Below are 19406 nucleotides of genomic sequence, written 5' to 3' on the forward strand. Positions count from 1 at the left end.
GGAGAGGAGAAGTGGCGGTGCAGGGAGGAGAGGAGAAGTGGCGGTGCAGGGAGGAGAGGAGAAGTGGCGGTGCAGGGAGGAGAGGAGAAGTGGCGGTGCAGGGAGGAGAGGAGAAGTGGCGGCGCACGGAGTAGAGGAGAAGTGGCAGTGAAGTGCAGGGAGGAGAGGAGAAGCGGCAGCGCGGTGCAGGGAGGAGAGGAGAAGTGGCAGTGCGGTGCAGAGAGGAGAGCAGAAGTGGCAGTGCGGTGCAGAGAGGAGAGCAGAAGTGGCAGTGCGGTGCAGAGAGGAGAGGAGAAGTGGCGGTGCAGGGAGGAGAGGAGAAGTGGCACCGCGGCGCAGGGAGGAGAGGAGAAGCGGCGGCGCACGGAGTAGAGGAAAAGTGGCAGTGAAGTGCAGGGAGGAGAGGAGAAGCGGCAGCGCGGTGCAGGGAGGATGAGGAGAAGTGGCAGCGCGGCGCAGGGAGGAGAGGAGAAGTGGCAGTGCGGTGAAGAGAGGAGAGGAGAAGTGGCAGTGCGGTGCAGAGAGGAGAGGAGAAGTGGCAGTGCGGTGCAGAGAGGAGAGGAGAAGTGGCAGTGTTGTGCAGGGTTTCTGGACCACCCACCAGTATTATCTTCTACAGCAGCTTTATGATTTGGTTTGCTCAGGAGATGTGGATGTATGATATATACAGTACATGTGTTACATTATACTTTGATGTTTTCAGAATTTCATTTTTCTTACCATTTATAATATGGATCTCTTTCCTACAGACTTGGGACAGATCAATATAAACTGGTTTGAAGATCTGACAAGAGAGGCTGTACGGCTCCAGCCCAGGATACATGAGGATGAGGACAACAGAGGGGTCCGGCAGGGTGATAACCTCTTAAAGACCCCGCAGCAGAGGCGATCTCATTACAGCCAGTTAGAGTCTACGCCAACCATTTTCAGGGAGCAGAGTTTATGCTCCCCCCTTTTTCTTTCCCCAACAAAAGATCATGATAAAAGTCAATATACAGGAGGTAAGATGTTACCTCTACTGAAACTAAATGTAATGTTTTTTTCTGAAGAAAGGTAGCAGTACACATCATATTATAGAGCAGGAGGGGCTGCGCAAATTGTACATAGTCTTCTATCTGCAGGCAGCATGTCCTAGAGCAGAAGGTGATGAGCAGATTGTACAAAGTATCCTGTCTGCTATAGAGGAGTGTTATACAGCAGAATTATTTTCTTTGAAACTAGATATCAATTTATTCCACTTTTCATTTCTATAACATTCAAGGGGTTGGCTACTTTTCCTCCTGTTTTTCTGTAATGTGTGTGTAAGTGTGGGGGGCAGGATATTAAGTAATATACCAATATATATCTATTAACAGTTCTGCACCATTATCTTGATATTTAAACTCTTTTACCTCATCAGCCGGACATTCCTGTCCATAAATAGCCGCAGATGGAGGGTCATGTGATCTCTAACTGTCCTTGACAAATTACCCCAACAGGATCGTGATCATATATTCATGAATACTATCATAAGGTCCTGGCAGGGCGATTGCTCATGGACAGTTAGAGATCACATGACCCTCCATCTGCGGCCATTTATGGACAGGAATGTCCGGCTGATGAGGTAAAAGACTTTACGTATCAAGAAAGCAGAGCAGAACTATTAATAGATGTATGTTGTTAATTACCAAATAGCCTGCCCCCCCTCACTTACACACACACTACAAAAACATGAGGAACAATTGCAACGTCTTTAACTGGATGTTTTCGATGTGACAATTTCCCTTAACGTTTGGAGCTTGTGCTCCTTGCAAACAACACAGCTTGTTATTAAGCCACATAATAAGTTGTCTGTGCTCTGCCTTATCCTCTATTCTAAAGCATCTAATTTTATTCCCCTCCTCCCCCCTCAGGAAATTTTAGTAATGTTACCAAGACAGAGCAAACTCCTGACAACACTGTACCAGCTCACCAAGCCTTCGGCACCTCAAATAGATATTTAACTGAGAGGTAAGTTATAAAGGTAGAATTGGATTGTCTACATATGATTGTACTCTTACCACTTCAGTTTTACCAGTCACAGCAATGTGGATGTGTACAAATGTTCATATACATTCATATTGTGTGAATCTTCTTCTACTACTTATTATTTCAGCCCTGTTGTCTTAAAACAGTTGTTTAAGACTCCTTTTCGGGATGGAAAATACCAGCACAGGACACCGCAGCAGAACAGAAAGTTTGGTAAGTACTCTATAGTCTCTAGGCTGGGTAACCACTGTGCTTTTTGCTCTGTTATGTGTTGAGCCAGATACAGCACACTGGCCTGGGTTTTTAACACCCATCACAGGTTACCTATACTTTGGATGGATCATTAATGATTACAAGACAAACTCAGACAGTGCACTTCCTGCAAGCTGCTTGCAGAGTTTACTCTACAAACAAGATACGATCTTTATCCAGGGGAGGGAGGCTGAGATGTAGCAGGGTTAGAATGTGTCATTGTTATGTGAATCTCATGGATCTCTGATCTGTCTGATCTCTCATTTTCTATTTGGCAGATGCTAGTGAATGCTCAGAAGCTAAAAAAAGTGTAGATAAACCCTGGACCCTGATAATGTAAGCACATTATCAGCACACGGCATCTCATAGCACTAGAGGGATCATAATGTGTCTGCTCAGAGAGTCTCCACACACACTGTGGAATTTTACACTGACCATCACTGAGTGATAGGCGCTAAAACGGCAATAAAACTGAGTAACGTTGTAAAGTAAGGGGGTTAAAAATGATCTTTATTGTATAAACCTCATCATTTATTTCAGATTTTTCTGACAGCTTACTGTGCACACCTCAGCTGATGAGGGTAAGTACATATTTTTCATCTATGTGGTTACAGGTGCTCACAATAAGAATGTCTAGAATAGGGCACATGAATTGCCTTGATCTACCTGGCTATGTACTATATGATGTCCCATTAGATAGCAGCTCATCTCTATAGGCTGGGCCCAGTACACACCATTGTTCAGACCTCTGTTGTATAATAATAATGAAAGTCAAATGGATCTGTTAAAATATCTATTGATTTCAGTAGAATCGGAAATTGGGCGGGAGCTGCAGTGCTTTTTTTATTTACTTATTTTTTTTTTTACAATGGGTAAGAAAACTGAATTTGTGACTAGAGATGAAAGGACCCGAACAGAAAGGCATGATGATAATGACATGACTGGAGTGCTTCTTTTAGATAAAATGCTTGAATTCCCACAACTCTCATCATTAACTTTGCTCTATATTGTTAAGAACCAGAGCTCAAGATGTATATCAGAAAGTCTTGGGGTAGAAGCCGATTCCGAGATGTCCTGGTCAAGTTCAATGGCTACACCGCTCTCTCCCACTGTGATCATTGGTAAGTAATGGATAATAAGGTGCTACATTTTGAAGACATTTTTGAAAAAATTGTAAGAGTTGGTTTTTGTTCACACACACAGTCTGGGGCTGCCATAGTTGGTCAATTTGTAAAGCCTGTACTACTCCTTTCACTTTATTTCATATGGAAAGACAAAGTATAATAATTGTAAACTTTACGGATATATTATACAGATGGCTATCACAAGTTCATTATGTCATTTACCGTATATACGCGAATATAAGCCGACCCGAGTATAACCTAATTGTACCATGAAAAACTGGGAAAACACATTGACTCCAGTATAAGCCTAGGGTGGGAAATGCAGCCATTACCCTTTAATTAAATGTCTCCCCTTAGTAATGCAGCCCCTTCAACTAATGTAATGTCCAGCAGAGTTTCCCCATAAATGTAATGTCCAGCAGAGTGTCCCCATAAATGTAATGTCCAGCAGAGTGTCCCCATAAATGTAATGTCCAGCAGAGTTCCCCCATAAATGTAATGTCCAGCAGAGTTCCCCCATAAATGTAATGTCCAGCAGAGTTCCCCCATAAATGTAATGTCCAGCAGAGTTCCCCCATAAATGTAATGTCCAGCAGAGTTCCCCCATAAAAAAATGAACTTAGTACTCACCTTCAGGCATTGATCCCCGGCATCCTCTTCTCCCCACAACATGACTTTGGGTTCCTGGCCGGGCCGTCAGATGCATGTGTATGTCTGCTAACATCATAGTTTGTGTGCTAGCAGATCGCACAGACGTGTATCTACCGGGCACCCGAAGAGGTGCTGTGTGGAGAAGAGGAAGCCGGGGATCAGTACCTAAGGGCAAGTACTAAGCTCTTTATTTCATGGGGGCACTCTGCTAGACGTTGGGGGGTCGGCGCTGAAAGGTGAGTACTAAATATGTTTTTTATATACCGTGTGGGGCTTTTTCAGCACAAAAATCTTGGCTTATACTCCAGTATATACGGTATATCCTCAAAACTTTATGGATTTGGGGGTAAGGTTATAGTGGTACCATATCAAACCATATAGATGAGAACATACAGTGTATGACTATATGACTGTATATATAAATTCTCATTTCGTTTCCTATTTTTTATTTTTACTTTGCTTTTTTGTAGCTCAAGATAAAGAAGAGGCTCCTAAGCCGAGGGAGTATAATATAGAAGATGTAGTGGTGAGCAGATTCTCTCATTTGTCATGGAATTTCACTGAAATGCGGTGTTTGCAGTGATGAGATAGAATAATTCATGTGCCTGCTTCATGTGCTTTTATTACCTGTGATTTCTGTAATGCATATTATACAAAGAGCTCGCATCACTACTTTTTTTTCCCCCCAGATTGTACGGAGCCTCTTCTCCAAGATGAACGGTGTTACTGACACTATTTCCTCATCTCCACCCCCAGCAAATAATAACAGTGACGGCACAAACATCAGTGAGTAATCTCCTAGGGTAGATATTATATATTACATGCATTTGCGTTGAGGAAGCATGTTGGAGGGTCAGACAGTGTAACAGCCTGTAAAGTCAGATCACAGAAGAGCTAGGGTAGCCCCTTGGGCTAATTAGCATAATTGTAAAAGTTGATTTTAGAAGGAAGGAGGCCATGGATAACAAATAGAAGAATATTACCACAATCACAGTGCCTGGATATATTAGTAATAGCCCCTGGTTTATCCATACATGATTTTTAAGGTATATTTCCTTTAAAGGGCACATTTAGGGGTGGTAGACTTTTCACCAAATGCTTGCTCGTTACCTTAGGGGTGATGGGGGAGTCTTCCTGCCATGTTCCGGCAAGTCTGCTACTTTGAAATAAAGGCTTTATAACTTTATGCAAATGAGCCTAGCTCCATCAGAAGATAATATATGCACACCCCCTCATTGATATTCCCCCCTCATATTCCTCCTCATTGACGTTTCCCGGCTGTCATGTGTGTGAGCTACCTTCAGAGGTCCTCCTCCTTCTCTGGCACGCAGACAAAGTTGCATGTGTGTCTCTTGTGCAGCCGCACTTCTCTCCGGCCGGCTGCGCAAGGGAGGTAGCTCACACGGATGCGCAAGGTTAGGAGACCGTCGGTTGACATCACCAGCTGTCTGAAGCGCTTGCAGCTGGTCCTCTGGGGGGGAATATCAATGAGGGGCGTGCATAAATTATCTTACGACGGAGCCAGGAGGCGCTCAGCTAGCAGAGAGGTGAGCGCCTCTGGCTCATTTGCATAAAGTTCTAAAGTCTTTATTTCAAAGGAGCAGGCGTTCCGGAACGTGGCAGAAGGACTCCACCCCCCATCACCCCTAAGGTTACGAGCGTGCATTTGGTGACAGTCTACCACCCCTAAATGTGGTGGTAGATGCCCTTTAAGGGGCAATGGACACTTAATACATTTTGTAATCTGGAGGCTAATTTATAAAAGGTGTATATTACCTTTCAGCTGCACCAAGCAGTGACCACCTTTATAAAATCTCTACTGAATTCTGCCTTGCTTTGAAGATAGAGAAAATATAATATAATTAAATATAAATATAATTATAAAACTTCTATGAAGAGGGGAATGGGAGCAATGAGTCACATCAGCTAGGCCTCCAGCCAATGGAGAAATGAGACCTGGTACCTACAGAGGGAAAAACTGAACACTTATATAGTTTCCAAAAATAGCGTTATTCCTCATGCTTTTGACTATTGATATATGCTGTGTATTATTAAAGTTTAGGTGCACTTTAAAACTAATGGTACCTCCCTGATTGTGCTATGTTATTTATAGCAGAAGCCACCACTTCTGAAAACACTGAAAAATCATCAGGTTATATGAAGGCACAACAAAAGAAAACCGTCCTGAACACTGTCGGAGATGAGGAAGCGCGCCAAGTGGTTGAGAATGCCATAGAAGGAATGGAGGATGTTCTGTCCATATTTTTCACTAACGAAAAACCACCAGAACTGAGAAAAGTAAAGGTTGATAGAAGAATTAAAAGGAAAAATAAACCATTTAGTGCAGTGCCCGAAATATGTGATTCCCCTATAGAAAACACAAAGGAGCAGGGCATGTTGTATGATGTCAAGAACCACAACATAAATAGCAATGTAATACAGCAGAAGACGTGTTCAAGGGAGATATCCTTATCCTATGAGTGGACTCCGCTGAACCTCCCTGATACGACACAGGAGGAGAAGCTGGCTATAGAAAATGGTGGACGTGGAGATTGTAATGTAATGGAAAATTGCTCATATAAGGATTCACATCTGCACACAGATAAGATTCACATCTGTAACACCAATCTAGATGGTCCCTCAAGCTCCTCTCAGTATGAGGAGAAACCCAAAGAAGGAGCTGACGTTGCTGAAGATGACAATAAGAATCTTTTGGGTCTTGCTTTAGGCCATCGCTCATCATCTTTTGCGACTGAATATAATAATACTTGGAAGAACAACAATATAGCCGACCAGGCCCCTAAACCTATGCTTTCTATGCTGAAAAGGCCAACCAAATTTACATACTGCCTTAAGGGGGATTGTCAAGAAACTAAAAACGAACAGAAGGATGATATGGCCTTGGCCAGCGGACCTTCAAATCTCATGGAAACACTTGGCGCCAAGTCCAGCAGTAAGTGTTCTCTTCTTTTAAATGTTACATTGCAGAAAATATTTTGGGATTAGTTTTGAAAGTTGTTAGGTAAATAAACTCTACAGAAACTTAACCATAGATATAGTATAAATCGTAAAGGTTTTAAAGTGGGGGAAGCGTTGTCCAATCTATGGGCACCCACCCCAGTTTTTATAAAGCTACAGTACTAGATACTACTCACACAGGTAAGGTGCTATGTTTGTGTAGGAGACTGTGCACATGGTTGTCTGAAGAGAAATGTAGGGTTTGCAGAGTAGTATATTCCCCTGTCAATACCACACCCAAATATCTAGGAAATTGCTGTATGACTTGTCAAACCTGCCTGGTTTGGTCCAGAGACATTGGCCCAGATATATTAGTTTGTCTGTGCTAGTCTTTAGTCTACGTTTGTATGAAAAAAAATTGTCTTTGGACCTTGTGCATGTATTTTTTTTTATAATAATAATTCCTTTATTTATATAGTGCACACAGATTATGCATCGCTACACAGAACTTGCCGGATATTATGTTTGTGAGCCACAATTGTGTCACAGAAGCATTGTCCGACACTTTTTAATACTGTGCATCTTAGTTTGTGCCACATTTATTATTGATACTGATACAACAGAGTTATGTTGCAACAGCATGCAGCCAAGGGCACTAAGAATAGGTTGCACCAAAAATAGGTGCAACTGTTTCACATCCTGTAAACGAATCAACTAAGAGCGTGCAACACTATTAGATTATTTGTCGCAACAGAGCAAACTAAAACCAGGCACAGTGCACTAGTTTGTATATATCTGGGCCAGAATGGCAAAACATTAGGCCTTCTGCACACAATGCATGTAACATACAGACTTCCAATGCTGAAACCTCTCAGCATTATACAGTAGTAGCATAGTGAATGGTATTTAACCAAATCCCATACACATGAAGCATAAAAAGTCTACAATGGAAACTGATTTCCATATCCTGTGCAATAAGGTAGAATGATGGAAGACCAGTTGTTTAGATTCTGAAGTCACTAAAGATCTTCTTATGTAAACCTTGTCAGTCACAGAAGAAAGGAAATTTTAGGCCAGTCTTCTATTACATTGCGTATGGGAAGTCCAGCTAAGGACCCCAACTAACCTGTAATCTGATATTGCTTCACCTGGAAGTTTTTACAAGTACATTAACATCTGAAATTCACCTTTTCATGTTGCGGATTTATTTACAAATGTACTAATTAAATTTTTCCCCCTCCAGGGCCATCGGATTTAACGTATGCTGAGGTATCAAATAACCTGCCAGAAGTGAAGCTAGGCGTAAAGGAAGGAGACGGTGAAATGAAGGAGAGCAGTATGGACATCCAAGAAATAGAAGAAACTTTCATGAATATAATCCAGAACGGTCCTACAGATACGGCAGCAATTTCTGAGGTGAAATCAAACTTTGATGGAGATCCTCTGCCCTCCACTAGTCAGGAATGTACAATTGTAGAAACAAACTTGCCTCAACGTTGTGCTAAAGATGATGTCTTAAAATCTGTGATCGATCGAGAACACAACTCAAAAGTTAACAATTGGGATTCCGCCTCCTCTATTTCGCACCTTAAAAAAGCAGAGTATAACTCCGCTAATGAGAAATGCGGCGATTTACTTATAGTCACAAATATGCAAAGTTTTGGAGGCTTTAAAACCGCATCTAATAAAAACATCCACATATCAGAAGAAAGTTTAAGGAAAGGAGAACGTCTTTTAAAAGAAGTTGAAGTTCTGCCCACATCGGGTCCTGCTAAAGCTGAAAATGGAGACGAAGAGCCCTTAAGTGTAATGACTGAAACCGGAGATGCGATGGGATTCCAGACTGCATCACGTAAGAAGATAATAGTCACAGAAACTGGACTTGCTAAAGGCATTAGGTTATTCCAGGATATTAAGCAGGAAATCCATCAAACCCCAAAGAAAAGACGCAGGACAGATGCTATTGATTGGACCGCGTCTAACGTAGAGAATGTACAGGTTGGAATGACTATCAATATCAAACCTACAGCTTCAGGGGACATGGATGAGGTGGCACATGATGTAAAGGGAGAAAACAAAATGCCTACTATATCACCTACTCCAGACAGTAAGTCAAAAGGAGACGTGAAGAGCTTGAAGGAAAACTCTGCAGCCTTATTAAATACCTCTCCTACAAAGATAAACCGGAAAACCTTTCACAGTTTGTCGAGTGGCACTCAATCCACCTTACATGACATCTTTACAGAAAGCCAAAAAGCTGAGATCAATGAACTTTCTTCTATTTTGGAGAACGCCGGCAGCCAGTTTGACTTTACACAGGTTAAGAAACTGAATGTACTAAGATCAGATAGTGAAAATGTGCAAAATGCAGGAAGCATTACTGATTCTGAGAAGCTAAATACATCAGATGTTTGGAAAGATGTAGACTTCAATGATAGCTTTGCTACAGGAGAAGAAAAAGTAGAAAGTAACGTAGTAAGCGTCGCATCAGAGAGTACAAGTGATTCTGATGTCACTGCCGATAAGAAAGCTCTGCTAGATTCTTGCTACAAACTTGGGAATGGTGCTGTTGCTGGATTTACCATGGCAAGTGGTAAATCTGTTGGTATTACTGATGAAGATTTAATCAAAGCGATGGAGATGTTTGGGGATTTGGAAGAAAATGGGAAAGAAAAATGCACAAAGACCATAAAAGATCTAAAGTGTTTAGCTAATGCCCAAAGTTTTGATGTCTTACATGTTGCAGTAGAGGGCAAAACTTCTACATTACCTGTTCAAGAAACTACTTCTATATCACCACTGGAACAAACGAAAAAGAAGTATCTCTCAAAGCAAGAGCATAAACGTAATAGTAACGAAATGGGAGTAGCTGTATTGACGACAAACAAAACGGAGAATGGAGATGCTTCATCTTCATTCTTGTCTAAAGTGCAAGTTGGGTTTGCTACTGGTAAAGGAAAACTGATTAATGTTAACAAAGCTGCTTTAGATAAAGCAAGGACGATGTTCAGTGATATATTGGATTCATCTGATCCATGTAAAGATCACTGTACGTTGGAAGAACCATCAAAAGTGTTCGATGAAACAAATGCAGATCAAGCTCCGACCACCTTTGTAGGAAAGGACGGGACAATGCCTCGCCCAATGGGACCTTTGGCCTTGAGTAAAGTATCTAAAGTTTTTTCTGATGGTCATCTCGAGAAACCAAAGCAGGAGTTGTGCATGTTACAAAAAGAGGGGACCAAGGAGTCAAGTCTTCCTCAGAAGAACAATTTGCTATCAAGTATTTCATTGTTTAGTACCGCAAGTGGTAAACCTGTTCAGTTGTCTGAGGAGGGTGTAAAAAGGGCTCACAAAATCTTCTCTGAAGTAGATGATGGTGGTTTAGAAGACCATGAATCCTCTAGCATTTACCTAACCAATTCTACAGACAATATTGGTAGTTTTCATGACTTAAAAAATGAAACTGTTCAAGTAAAAGAAGCCACGTCTAACTTCCACCATCCCGGTTTTAGCACTGCAAATGGTAAAGTGATAGGTGTATCTCAAAAATTTCTGCAGAAAGCACAAGAAATATTTGCTGATATTGCAGAACTTAATGATTTAGACGTTGGACAGAGAAATCCTAACCATCATAGTAAAACTGAAGCCGGTGATCAGGAGAAAAACCAGGCTTGTGATGTCTTGGAATCCGCAGATCAGGGAAGGAGCTCTAACATATCTCAAGACAGAAAAATGAAGCCCTTGGTCAATCAAGTAGTAGACCGGTTTTCCAGAAAAGAAATCTCTACTAAGACTTATTCATGTGAAGATAAAATTACTAACTTGAGCAGAACATCATTTAGCACTGCTGGTGGGAAGTCGATTCAGCTTTCTGAAGACTCGTTGAAAAAAGCACAAGGTTTGTTTGCTGATTTAGATGACAACCTTCTACTTGATCCAGGAAGAGTTTGTACTTCAGTCAACCAAAATGCGAGACAATATCCTAATCCCAAGTTGCCTCCATTAGGTTTCAGCACAGCTAGTGGTAAAACTGTAGCAGTGTCTCCAAGTTCCCTCCTGAAAGCTAAAAAGATGTTTGCAGATGCTGATGATGCATCGGAAGTCGTCTGTAAATTTGAGTCTAAGATTCCATCAAAAAGTTTAGATACCTTCAAACCTAATCAGAAGACAACAGAAGTCATTTCTAAAAAATCACTATGTACTAATCCTAAAGTTGTAGATACAGGCATTTTTCAGAAGGAGGCCTCCAACCAAAAAAATGCATACTTTAGCACAGCAAGTGGAAATCCTGTTCATTTCTCAAGTAAGGCTCTACAGAAAGCTAGAGAGATGTTTGCTGATTTAAATGATGACCAGATAAAAGATCAGTCGCTCCAAGAAAGTGTCCAAACGGGATCCAAAATTAAGGAAAACAACCTCTCCTCCGTAAAGGGTAAAAACCTTGAAAACATTCATAGACCTACTGTGCAGTTTAAATCTCCAGTTGTTGCCTTGCCCCCTATAGCTTTCAACACCGCAAGTGGAAAGGCTGTGACCGTCTCTCATGATTCGCTCCAAAAGGCAAAACTTCTTTTTGTAGATGCTGATAATCTGGTAGATCCCGCTGATAGTTCAAAGCTTAATACAGCAGTCAGAACAAACCAAACCCAAGAAAAGGAAGGCAGTTTTGTAGTAGAAACTTGTCAGACTAGTAAAAGAAGATCTTCAGTAGATAGTAGCTTGAGAAATGACCCTGGAGAACCGATGGTGGAAGATTGTTCTGTACCCAAGATGTCATGTTTTAGCACCGCTGGAGGTAAATCTGTCACTGTATCCAAGGAATCGTTAAAGAGGGCACGGCAGATATTTTCTGAGGTAGACAATGGCTGCTCATCCCATTGTGATGCTTCCGTGGATATCCCACCTAATTCCAAACCAACACCTGTAGCAAAAGTATCTTTAAGAGAATCCGAAATAAAACATTCCTCCAAAGCGTCATTTGGATTTAGCACAGCTAGTGGGAAGCAGGTGCATGTCTCCGAAGGTGCACTGCAAAAAGTTAAAGGCATTTTTGAAGAATTGGATAACAATGAAAATTCAAGAGATAATCTTGCTGTAAATCAAGCTTCTTCAAGAATGAAACCATTCGTGAACACCAATCAAGAATGCCCAGAGAAAAACACTGTAGGTAGTGGAGGTGCCCAAAATACTTCAACTAGGCCTTCAGATGTTCCCAGCCGTAACGCTCCACCGTCACAGTTTGTAAAACCTTCCACACCTTTCTATGGCCCAGGAAGAACAAACTTATATTTTACATCATCTCACACTCCAGAAAATGACTTTGAGCTTGAAGCCGCAGAAAGTGCCAAAGCATTCATGGATGATGAAGACCTGACAGATGGTTTACCTCCCAGTACTGACAAACTCCCCAGTGTTCGGTTTGGAAAAAGGTTACGGTCCGATGATGGAATACCACGTGGTAAGTGATTACTTTGTTCAATACCCACCATTGTTTGTGATGTAAAGAATGGGTGGTGGATTATGAATTAGATTTCAAGTGTAAAACATTGGATAGACCATAACGATAAATCTTTTTCCCCTATTTGCAAGCAGAAAGAATTCCCCTAGATTCTTCGTGTTTCAGTATGTCATACATATTGTTGAGTTTGCAGCCTTCTCTGAAGGTGCCTGTAGAGTTTGCAGTAAATATTGGCTCCAAGGAGTAGATTACATATGGCCGCCTACTAAATTCCCATTTTTTTTGAGTTCAGGAATTTTAGAAATGTATACTTTGATCATCTACCCAAGATAATGGTGCATAGTGTAACACATAGTAAAGCTACAGTCACATCTTGTTTTTTGGCTATGTTCAGCATATATGACAGGAAAGCTCCCAGCATATACCCTGAGCGGGGGAGATTTATAAGAAGTGTCTGAGGGCAGAACTGTTTCAGTTGTCCATGGAAACCAATAAGAGCTCATCTTTCATTTTATAGCTGCTGCGGAAAATTATAGCTGAGCTCTGATTGGTTGCCAAGGGCAACTGGAACAGTTCTGCTATTAGACACTTCTGATAAGTCTTGTCTATAGATCTGTACTGGCAGACAAAGGCTTCTATTTTTCCTCAGTTTCTACAGTATCTGTTGAACCTTGCAGGAAACTCTGGATGGAAAGACGCACATTTAGTTATTTTTTTTTTATGTTGTCTTTCCATTCTACTGAACGATGTATATGCTCGCTGAGCTGAGAGGCAGGAGGAGAGATGGGAGTGTTACACGGAGGTTGAAGTCTCCCATGATGATGGTTGGAATGTCACAGGATGGAAAGTGAGAGCCAAGAGGCAAAGTGGTCAAGGAACTGATAGGGATAGCCAGGAGGACGGTATATTACAGCCACTCGAAGAGAGAATGGGCGGAAAAGTCTGAGGATGTGGACCTCAAAAGATGGGAAAGTAAGAGAGGGTACAGGAGGAATGACCTGGAAAGTGCATTGTGAAGAAGTGAAGTGTATAAAACAAAACGTTTACTACACAATAAGTTAAAAAAGGGAGAGGAATTCGTGATGGGGGATTGAGATGGATAATGTTCTAAATGGCTCATCTGCCACAGTTAAAAATAGACACTATTAAACAGGTATGCTAGATCCGGATGTATCGATTACTAACGGCACATACAGGCCCACGTTTATTAAAGCGTTTGCACCAGTTTTCTGTCTGACTTTGCACTGAAAAGTACATACAAACTCTTTGTGCATGTATTTCTAATGTGTCTGCACCAGTTTTGTGTCGTGGCTGCCCTGTGTCCGACAAGACAGAAAAAAAATGTGCACCAAAAGGGGCTGTTACTGCTTAATTGGACCGTGCGCCATAAACAAAAGTGCTCCAAAAAAAATGGTGCAGTGCAGGGGGCGCCAGATTCATGAAGAACTGGCACCACAATTCATGAATCTGGCGCCCCCTGCACTATAAACAGGCAAACTGCACATAGTACTGACTGGACTATTTTTGATAAATGTGGACCATAGTATGTAAAAAGAGGATGCTTACCTCTAGATAACAAAAATCATGAGACCTATATTCCTTGAAGAACATCACCTTGGGTCATCGTGACAGGTTGACTTTGTAGTCAAAATGGCATGTAAGTAAATGAGTGAGGCGATCGTGATGTGTGGAGTTCGGTGAAGACGTTCTCCCCAGGTCTGGTGAGACTATCCCTATTTCACTATAGGTTGTATGGAACTTATTACACCCTATATCCATCAACTTGAGACCCTAATCAGCTGCCCCCCGACAGGGATCTATCCATACAGAAGACCCTATTAAAGACCTATAGCACTGGTGGCGAACCTATGGCACGGGTGCCACAGGCTGCGCTCAGAGCCCTTTCTGTGGGCACTCGGGCCATAGCCCCAGCACACCAGACAGGACTCAAAGAATCTTCCTGCAGTTCCCAGCAACTTAAAAGTCATATATTAAAGTGATACGTACTTCACTACTTGGGACTGTAGGAAGAAGGAGGAGTAGACCGGGCCGAATTATCTTTGGAGGACCTTCTGCTGGCCCCGACGATTCTCTGTGTACAGAGGGACACTGGAAAGAAGCTAAAATGATGCAAATTTTCCATCTTGTCCTCAGGAGGCCAATATGATCGAAGGTTGATGAAGAACAGGGAGCAATAACTTACTGCTTTAATTTTTGGTTGGCATCTCGCGATAAATAAGGGGGGTTTTGGGTTGCAGTTTGGTTACTCGGTCACTAAAAGGTTTGCCTATAGCAGTGGTGGCGAACCTATGGCACGGGTGCCAGAGGTGGCACTCAGAGCCCTTTCTGTGGGCACCCCGGCCATCGCCCCAGCGCACCAGACAGGACTCAAAGAATCTTCCTGCAGTTCCAAGCAACTTAAAAGATGCTGCTTTCAGACATATTTTGATACTGACTTCTCTACTTCGAACTGTAGGAAATGGGAGAATGAGTAGACAGGGCCGAATTATCTTTGGAGGATTCTCTGTGTGCAGAGGGACACTGGAAAGAAGCTAAAGTGATGCAAATTTTCCATCTTTCTACTGTGTTGCTGTCCTCAGGAGGCCGGTATGATTGAAAGTTGTTGAAGAACAGGGATCAAAAACCTACTGCTTTAATTTTTGGTTGGCACTTCGCGATAAATAAGGGGGATTTGGGTTGCAGTTTGGGCACTCGGCCACTAAAAGGTTCGCCATCACTGGCCTATAGGATCAGTGTCCCATATTGAAGGTTATGTGTGAAGAGGTCCTGATAGACTTTTCAATGGAATAAATAATATACTATTATAAGCTAGTAATTTTGGAAGAGAGATGGGATTGGGGGGGGGGGGCAGCTTCTAATATCTTAAAAATATATCTGTACACAGGAGAACCACCGATTAAGAGGCAACTTTTACCAGAGTTTGACAGATCCCTGGAGAACAAGTCGAAAGCAGCTTTAAATCCTCTGACAAGCAACCCTCATGGTGGGTCGTATTGTTATAATACACTGCTTTACATATCAATGTCTAATTAATTTAATTCCTATTAATCGCAATTAGGCTTTGACTTCTGATAAGCAGAAATCATGGTTGGACCATCATAGCGAGCAGCTTACCATCCAGCCACATAGTACTACTCTTTACCGTCATTTTCGGTCTGTTTTTTTAAACTTTAAACCATATTTTTGTGGATAATAAAAACTACAATATCCAAGTATCCAGAGTTTGTTTTTATTGTTTTCTGTACTTGCTTTGCTGTTCTTAATTATCCATGATAACTTGTATTTAATCTTCCATTCTCTACATAGAGAGCCTGAAGGACAGGAGAAAATATTTGTACAAGGTTTCTCTAAAACCATTGTCTTCTGATCCTGCCAGGTAAGTGCAATGTAGTCAATGCCAAAGCCTGTACAGATGATCCCTGACATAAGGACACCCGACTTACAGACGACCCCTATTGACAAAGGAAGCTCTCTGGCCACTGTGACCTCTGTTCTCTGGATGTTTTACTTTAGTCCCAGACGGCAACGATCAGTCTTCATTTCTTTTACAGTTTCTTACATGGAACAAAGGCTACACTAGAAACCAGTCATACTGATCAGAACCATCGCTATTCCCAATTTAACGTTTCTGATAGTTCATCACAAACCACATCAACACGTGCTGGCGCTGACTGCGGGAATGACCTGAAGAACGCGTCCAGATGTGTTAAAGGCTCATCTCTTATCCCTTTTAAGAACAAACTCCACATACATTCAGCTGGTCAGACGCTCAACTCTCCAAGACGGGATCAGGGTGGCACTGAAGATGTATGTAGAAGCCGTATCGAAGTTGAGGATGAATCAGGTATTACTAGATGGGGGTTTGTCTTTATCAAATGTATTCTGCACAAGGGATTGGAAAAACATGGCTGCTTTCTTGTCAAAACAGTACGGTGCTCATCCATAGGTTATGAGTACTGGTGTCGTAGCACGGCCCCAATCACTCGTATTGAGTTACCTTTCCAGACACAACCCATGGACTAGCACAGCTCTGGGAAAGCAGCTAACTATAATATAAGGATATAAGTAAGCTTGTATGTCTCAATGATATTGGAGTCCTACAAGGCCCAAAATGTAAGCCATTATACTCCTATCCTTAATATATATATATATATATGGTTTAACTCCAGGTATTCTTGCAACTTATAGTAAAAATGTATATTCACTTATAGAAGGTGTAGATTAAAAATTAATTTCCTTAGTACAGTCCAAGATATGGAAAATCTACAATTAAAATCCAGCGTGATAAACCAGGGACACTTACACACAGATCCAGGCTCTGTGACCGTTTTTAATCATCTTCTAAAATCAACTTTTAAATTTGTGCTAAAGAGCCTGAAGGGTTACTGTCGCTTTATAGACTTGTTATACTGTGTAGAAAGACTCTCCCCCTCCCACTGTGTACTGTAACTGGGCAAGTGCTGAGGGAGCAGAGAGGAAGGTGAGACAGTGTAACAGCCTGTGAAGCCAGAGCACAGAGGGGCTCTGGTAACGCCCCCAGGAATCCTTAAAGCTCAGCTTAATTTTAAAAGTTTATTTTAGAAGGAAGGAGGCCATGGATAACAAATCTAGGATTACCAAAGTCACTGTTGCTGGATCTATGACTAAGTACCCCTGGTTTATCATGATGGATTTTGCTGGTAGATTTCCTTTAATCACGTGTAAATGTGGCAGAGTATATGCATACACAGAGAACAATGGTCTAAGTAAAATCACCCCTGTGATATATCGTAATGCAATTATTCTATTTTCATAGAGCAACCTTTCCTTTCTTTGTTTTGCTTCTACAGGGATGGATTTCTCCGATTTGATTCCAAATATCTCCTGTGCCAGAGATATGCAGGAGATGAGAATACGGAAGAAACAAAAACAGAGGATCAGACCACAACCTGGATCTTTATATCAGCAAAAATCCTCTTCTGCAGACAGAATTAATCTAGTGACGGCCGTAGAAGGGAGAACGCCAACAGTATATCCACAGGCCGAGGTATAAAGCTCCTGTGGTTATTACCGTCTGATCATCCATATTGTATAGTAATTATAAGATAGTGTTTATTGAGGGGGGTTGCATCATAAACACTTTGAACTATCCACAGGATAAGACATAAGTATTGGAACACTTGGGGTTCAACTGCTGGGAACCTCTACCTATCATAGTTAAGGGGCTCACAAGTCCTCTGTGTAAACATGGTGACATTTCTGCATGCTCACATTAAAGGAAACCTACCACTTGAAGTGGCAGGTTTCAGATGGAAATACCGGGCACCAGCTCAGGGTGAGCTGGTGCCGGAGCTTATTTTTGTTAGAGTTTTAAACCGCGGTATCGCGGTTTAAAACACTTTTTAAACTTTATAGCCGGCGCAGGGAGGTACGCGCTCGGCGCTTACCGTGCACGCGGCTCTCATTCACTTCCTATGTAGCCGCGCACATGGTAAGCGCCGAGCGCGTACCTCCCTGCGCCGGCTATAAAGTTTAAAAAGTGTTTTAAACCGCGATACCGCGGTTTAAAACTCTAACAAAAATAAGCTCCGGCACCAGCTCACCCTGAGCTGGTGCTCGGTATTTCCATCTGAAACCTGCCACCTCAAGTGGTAGGTTTCCTTTTAGAGAAAGTAGTCCGTGTGGCCATGTAATGAAGTAGCCAGGTTCTACTATCTGAGATCCAAGGCCAAAGGGGGCGCTATCCCTTTCCAGAAAAGCCAAAGAGGAGTCTTAGCCTCGGTGAATAGATGTAATAATGGCTTAGCCTCCACAGAAGAAATTTTAGCTTTTCTCCTAAATCCTAGGTGTATAAGTGTGTGTATGTATGATTTCCTTTGTTGTGTTACATGTACTGCTGTGGCAAAAAAACTATTTCCCTTTTTGGGATTATTAAAGTTTGTATCTATCTATCTATATTCCAGCCTGTAAAATCAGCTGTGATTGCACAACATGTACCCACTATGATTGATGTACTACATCTGACGCCTGATGGGTCTTGTTTTAAAGGGGTACTTCAACACTGTAATATTAGATGTGAACACCGATCCATAGTGTGATGGCTCCACAATCTCGGCAATCTGAAGTGTTTGCAGTGCTCCGGATCACTGGCCTGGGACTTCATGTGACCCAGAGTCACTCATTCCCATTCCCAGTTCATTCCCATTCAATTGAATGTGGTCACAATACCAAGCACTGCCACTGTACTATGAACCGCGCTGTGCTTTGTAGGGAGCTAAGAGAGCGCATGCTCAGGTCAAATCACTGTTTATTAGTAAATTATATTTAGGACATCCGGACAACTTCAGTAAATTTCAAGCTGTTTGCGTTCCACCTTTTACCAGTTTCTACATAAATCACCATCTACCTTCCACCTCTCTTGTATTGCAGTTGTACAGATGTGGAGTTCTGAAGAATCACATTGGAATCAACAGCGAAAAAGCCGGAAGCTTTCAATTTTATTGTCTGGATTTTTTCACAAGGGAACCATTCCTGTCCAATGGTGGTGTGCAGATAGCTGATGGCGGCTGGCTGGTCCCCTCCGAGGACTTAACCGCCGGCCGAGAGGAATTCTACAGGTACCGAATATCTGAGAGCAAACTAATGCAGTAACACACATATAACTGGTGTAACACTATCATCTGTGTGCAGCGTCCTATTATTATGTATAAAAGGGGTGCCCACTAACCATACATCATAGGGGGTATGTTAGGGCTGACAAGTCTCTTTATTTCCTTTTATTAAAGGATTCCCAGGAATTTTTGAAAAAAACTATCCTGGCCAGACCAGAAAGAAATTTTAAAGAAAGTGTACTTACTTTCTTCCAGTTTTTAGCAATTCCACCCATCTGGAGGTGCCATGGGATCAATGGATCCACTTTGGGCAATCGGTGGCTTTCATAGACCACATTAAAT

At 41.9% G+C, this 19406-nt stretch overlaps 1 protein-coding gene across 3 annotated transcripts in view; it reads left to right on the forward strand.

Annotated features, from left to right (window-relative positions):
• Positions 1-19406, forward strand: part of BRCA2 (BRCA2 DNA repair associated) — a 36107-nt gene that overhangs the window by 1713 nt on the left and 14988 nt on the right. For 2 of the 3 annotated variants that reach the window (XM_072134387.1, XM_072134389.1), the window contains exons 2-15: positions 750-1001; positions 1893-1989; positions 2135-2220; positions 2800-2840; positions 3275-3380; positions 4505-4560; positions 4724-4820; positions 6148-6987; positions 8236-12453; positions 15359-15457; positions 15781-15850; positions 16026-16318; positions 17304-17500; positions 18883-19070. In XM_072134387.1, the coding sequence (XP_071990488.1) occupies positions 750-1001; positions 1893-1989; positions 2135-2220; positions 2800-2840; positions 3275-3380; positions 4505-4560; positions 4724-4820; positions 6148-6987; positions 8236-12453; positions 15359-15457; positions 15781-15850; positions 16026-16318; positions 17304-17500; positions 18883-19070 (6640 nt within the window). The remainder of the gene's footprint in view (positions 1-749; positions 1002-1892; positions 1990-2134; positions 2221-2799; positions 2841-3274; positions 3381-4504; positions 4561-4723; positions 4821-6147; positions 6988-8235; positions 12454-15358; positions 15458-15780; positions 15851-16025; positions 16319-17303; positions 17501-18882; positions 19071-19406) is intronic. The other variant, XM_072134388.1, reaches the window with a different exon arrangement.

The sequence above is a fragment of the Engystomops pustulosus genome, chromosome 2 (genome assembly GCF_040894005.1).
Source record: "Engystomops pustulosus chromosome 2, aEngPut4.maternal, whole genome shotgun sequence".
Taxonomy (NCBI): Eukaryota; Metazoa; Chordata; class Amphibia; order Anura; family Leptodactylidae; genus Engystomops; species Engystomops pustulosus.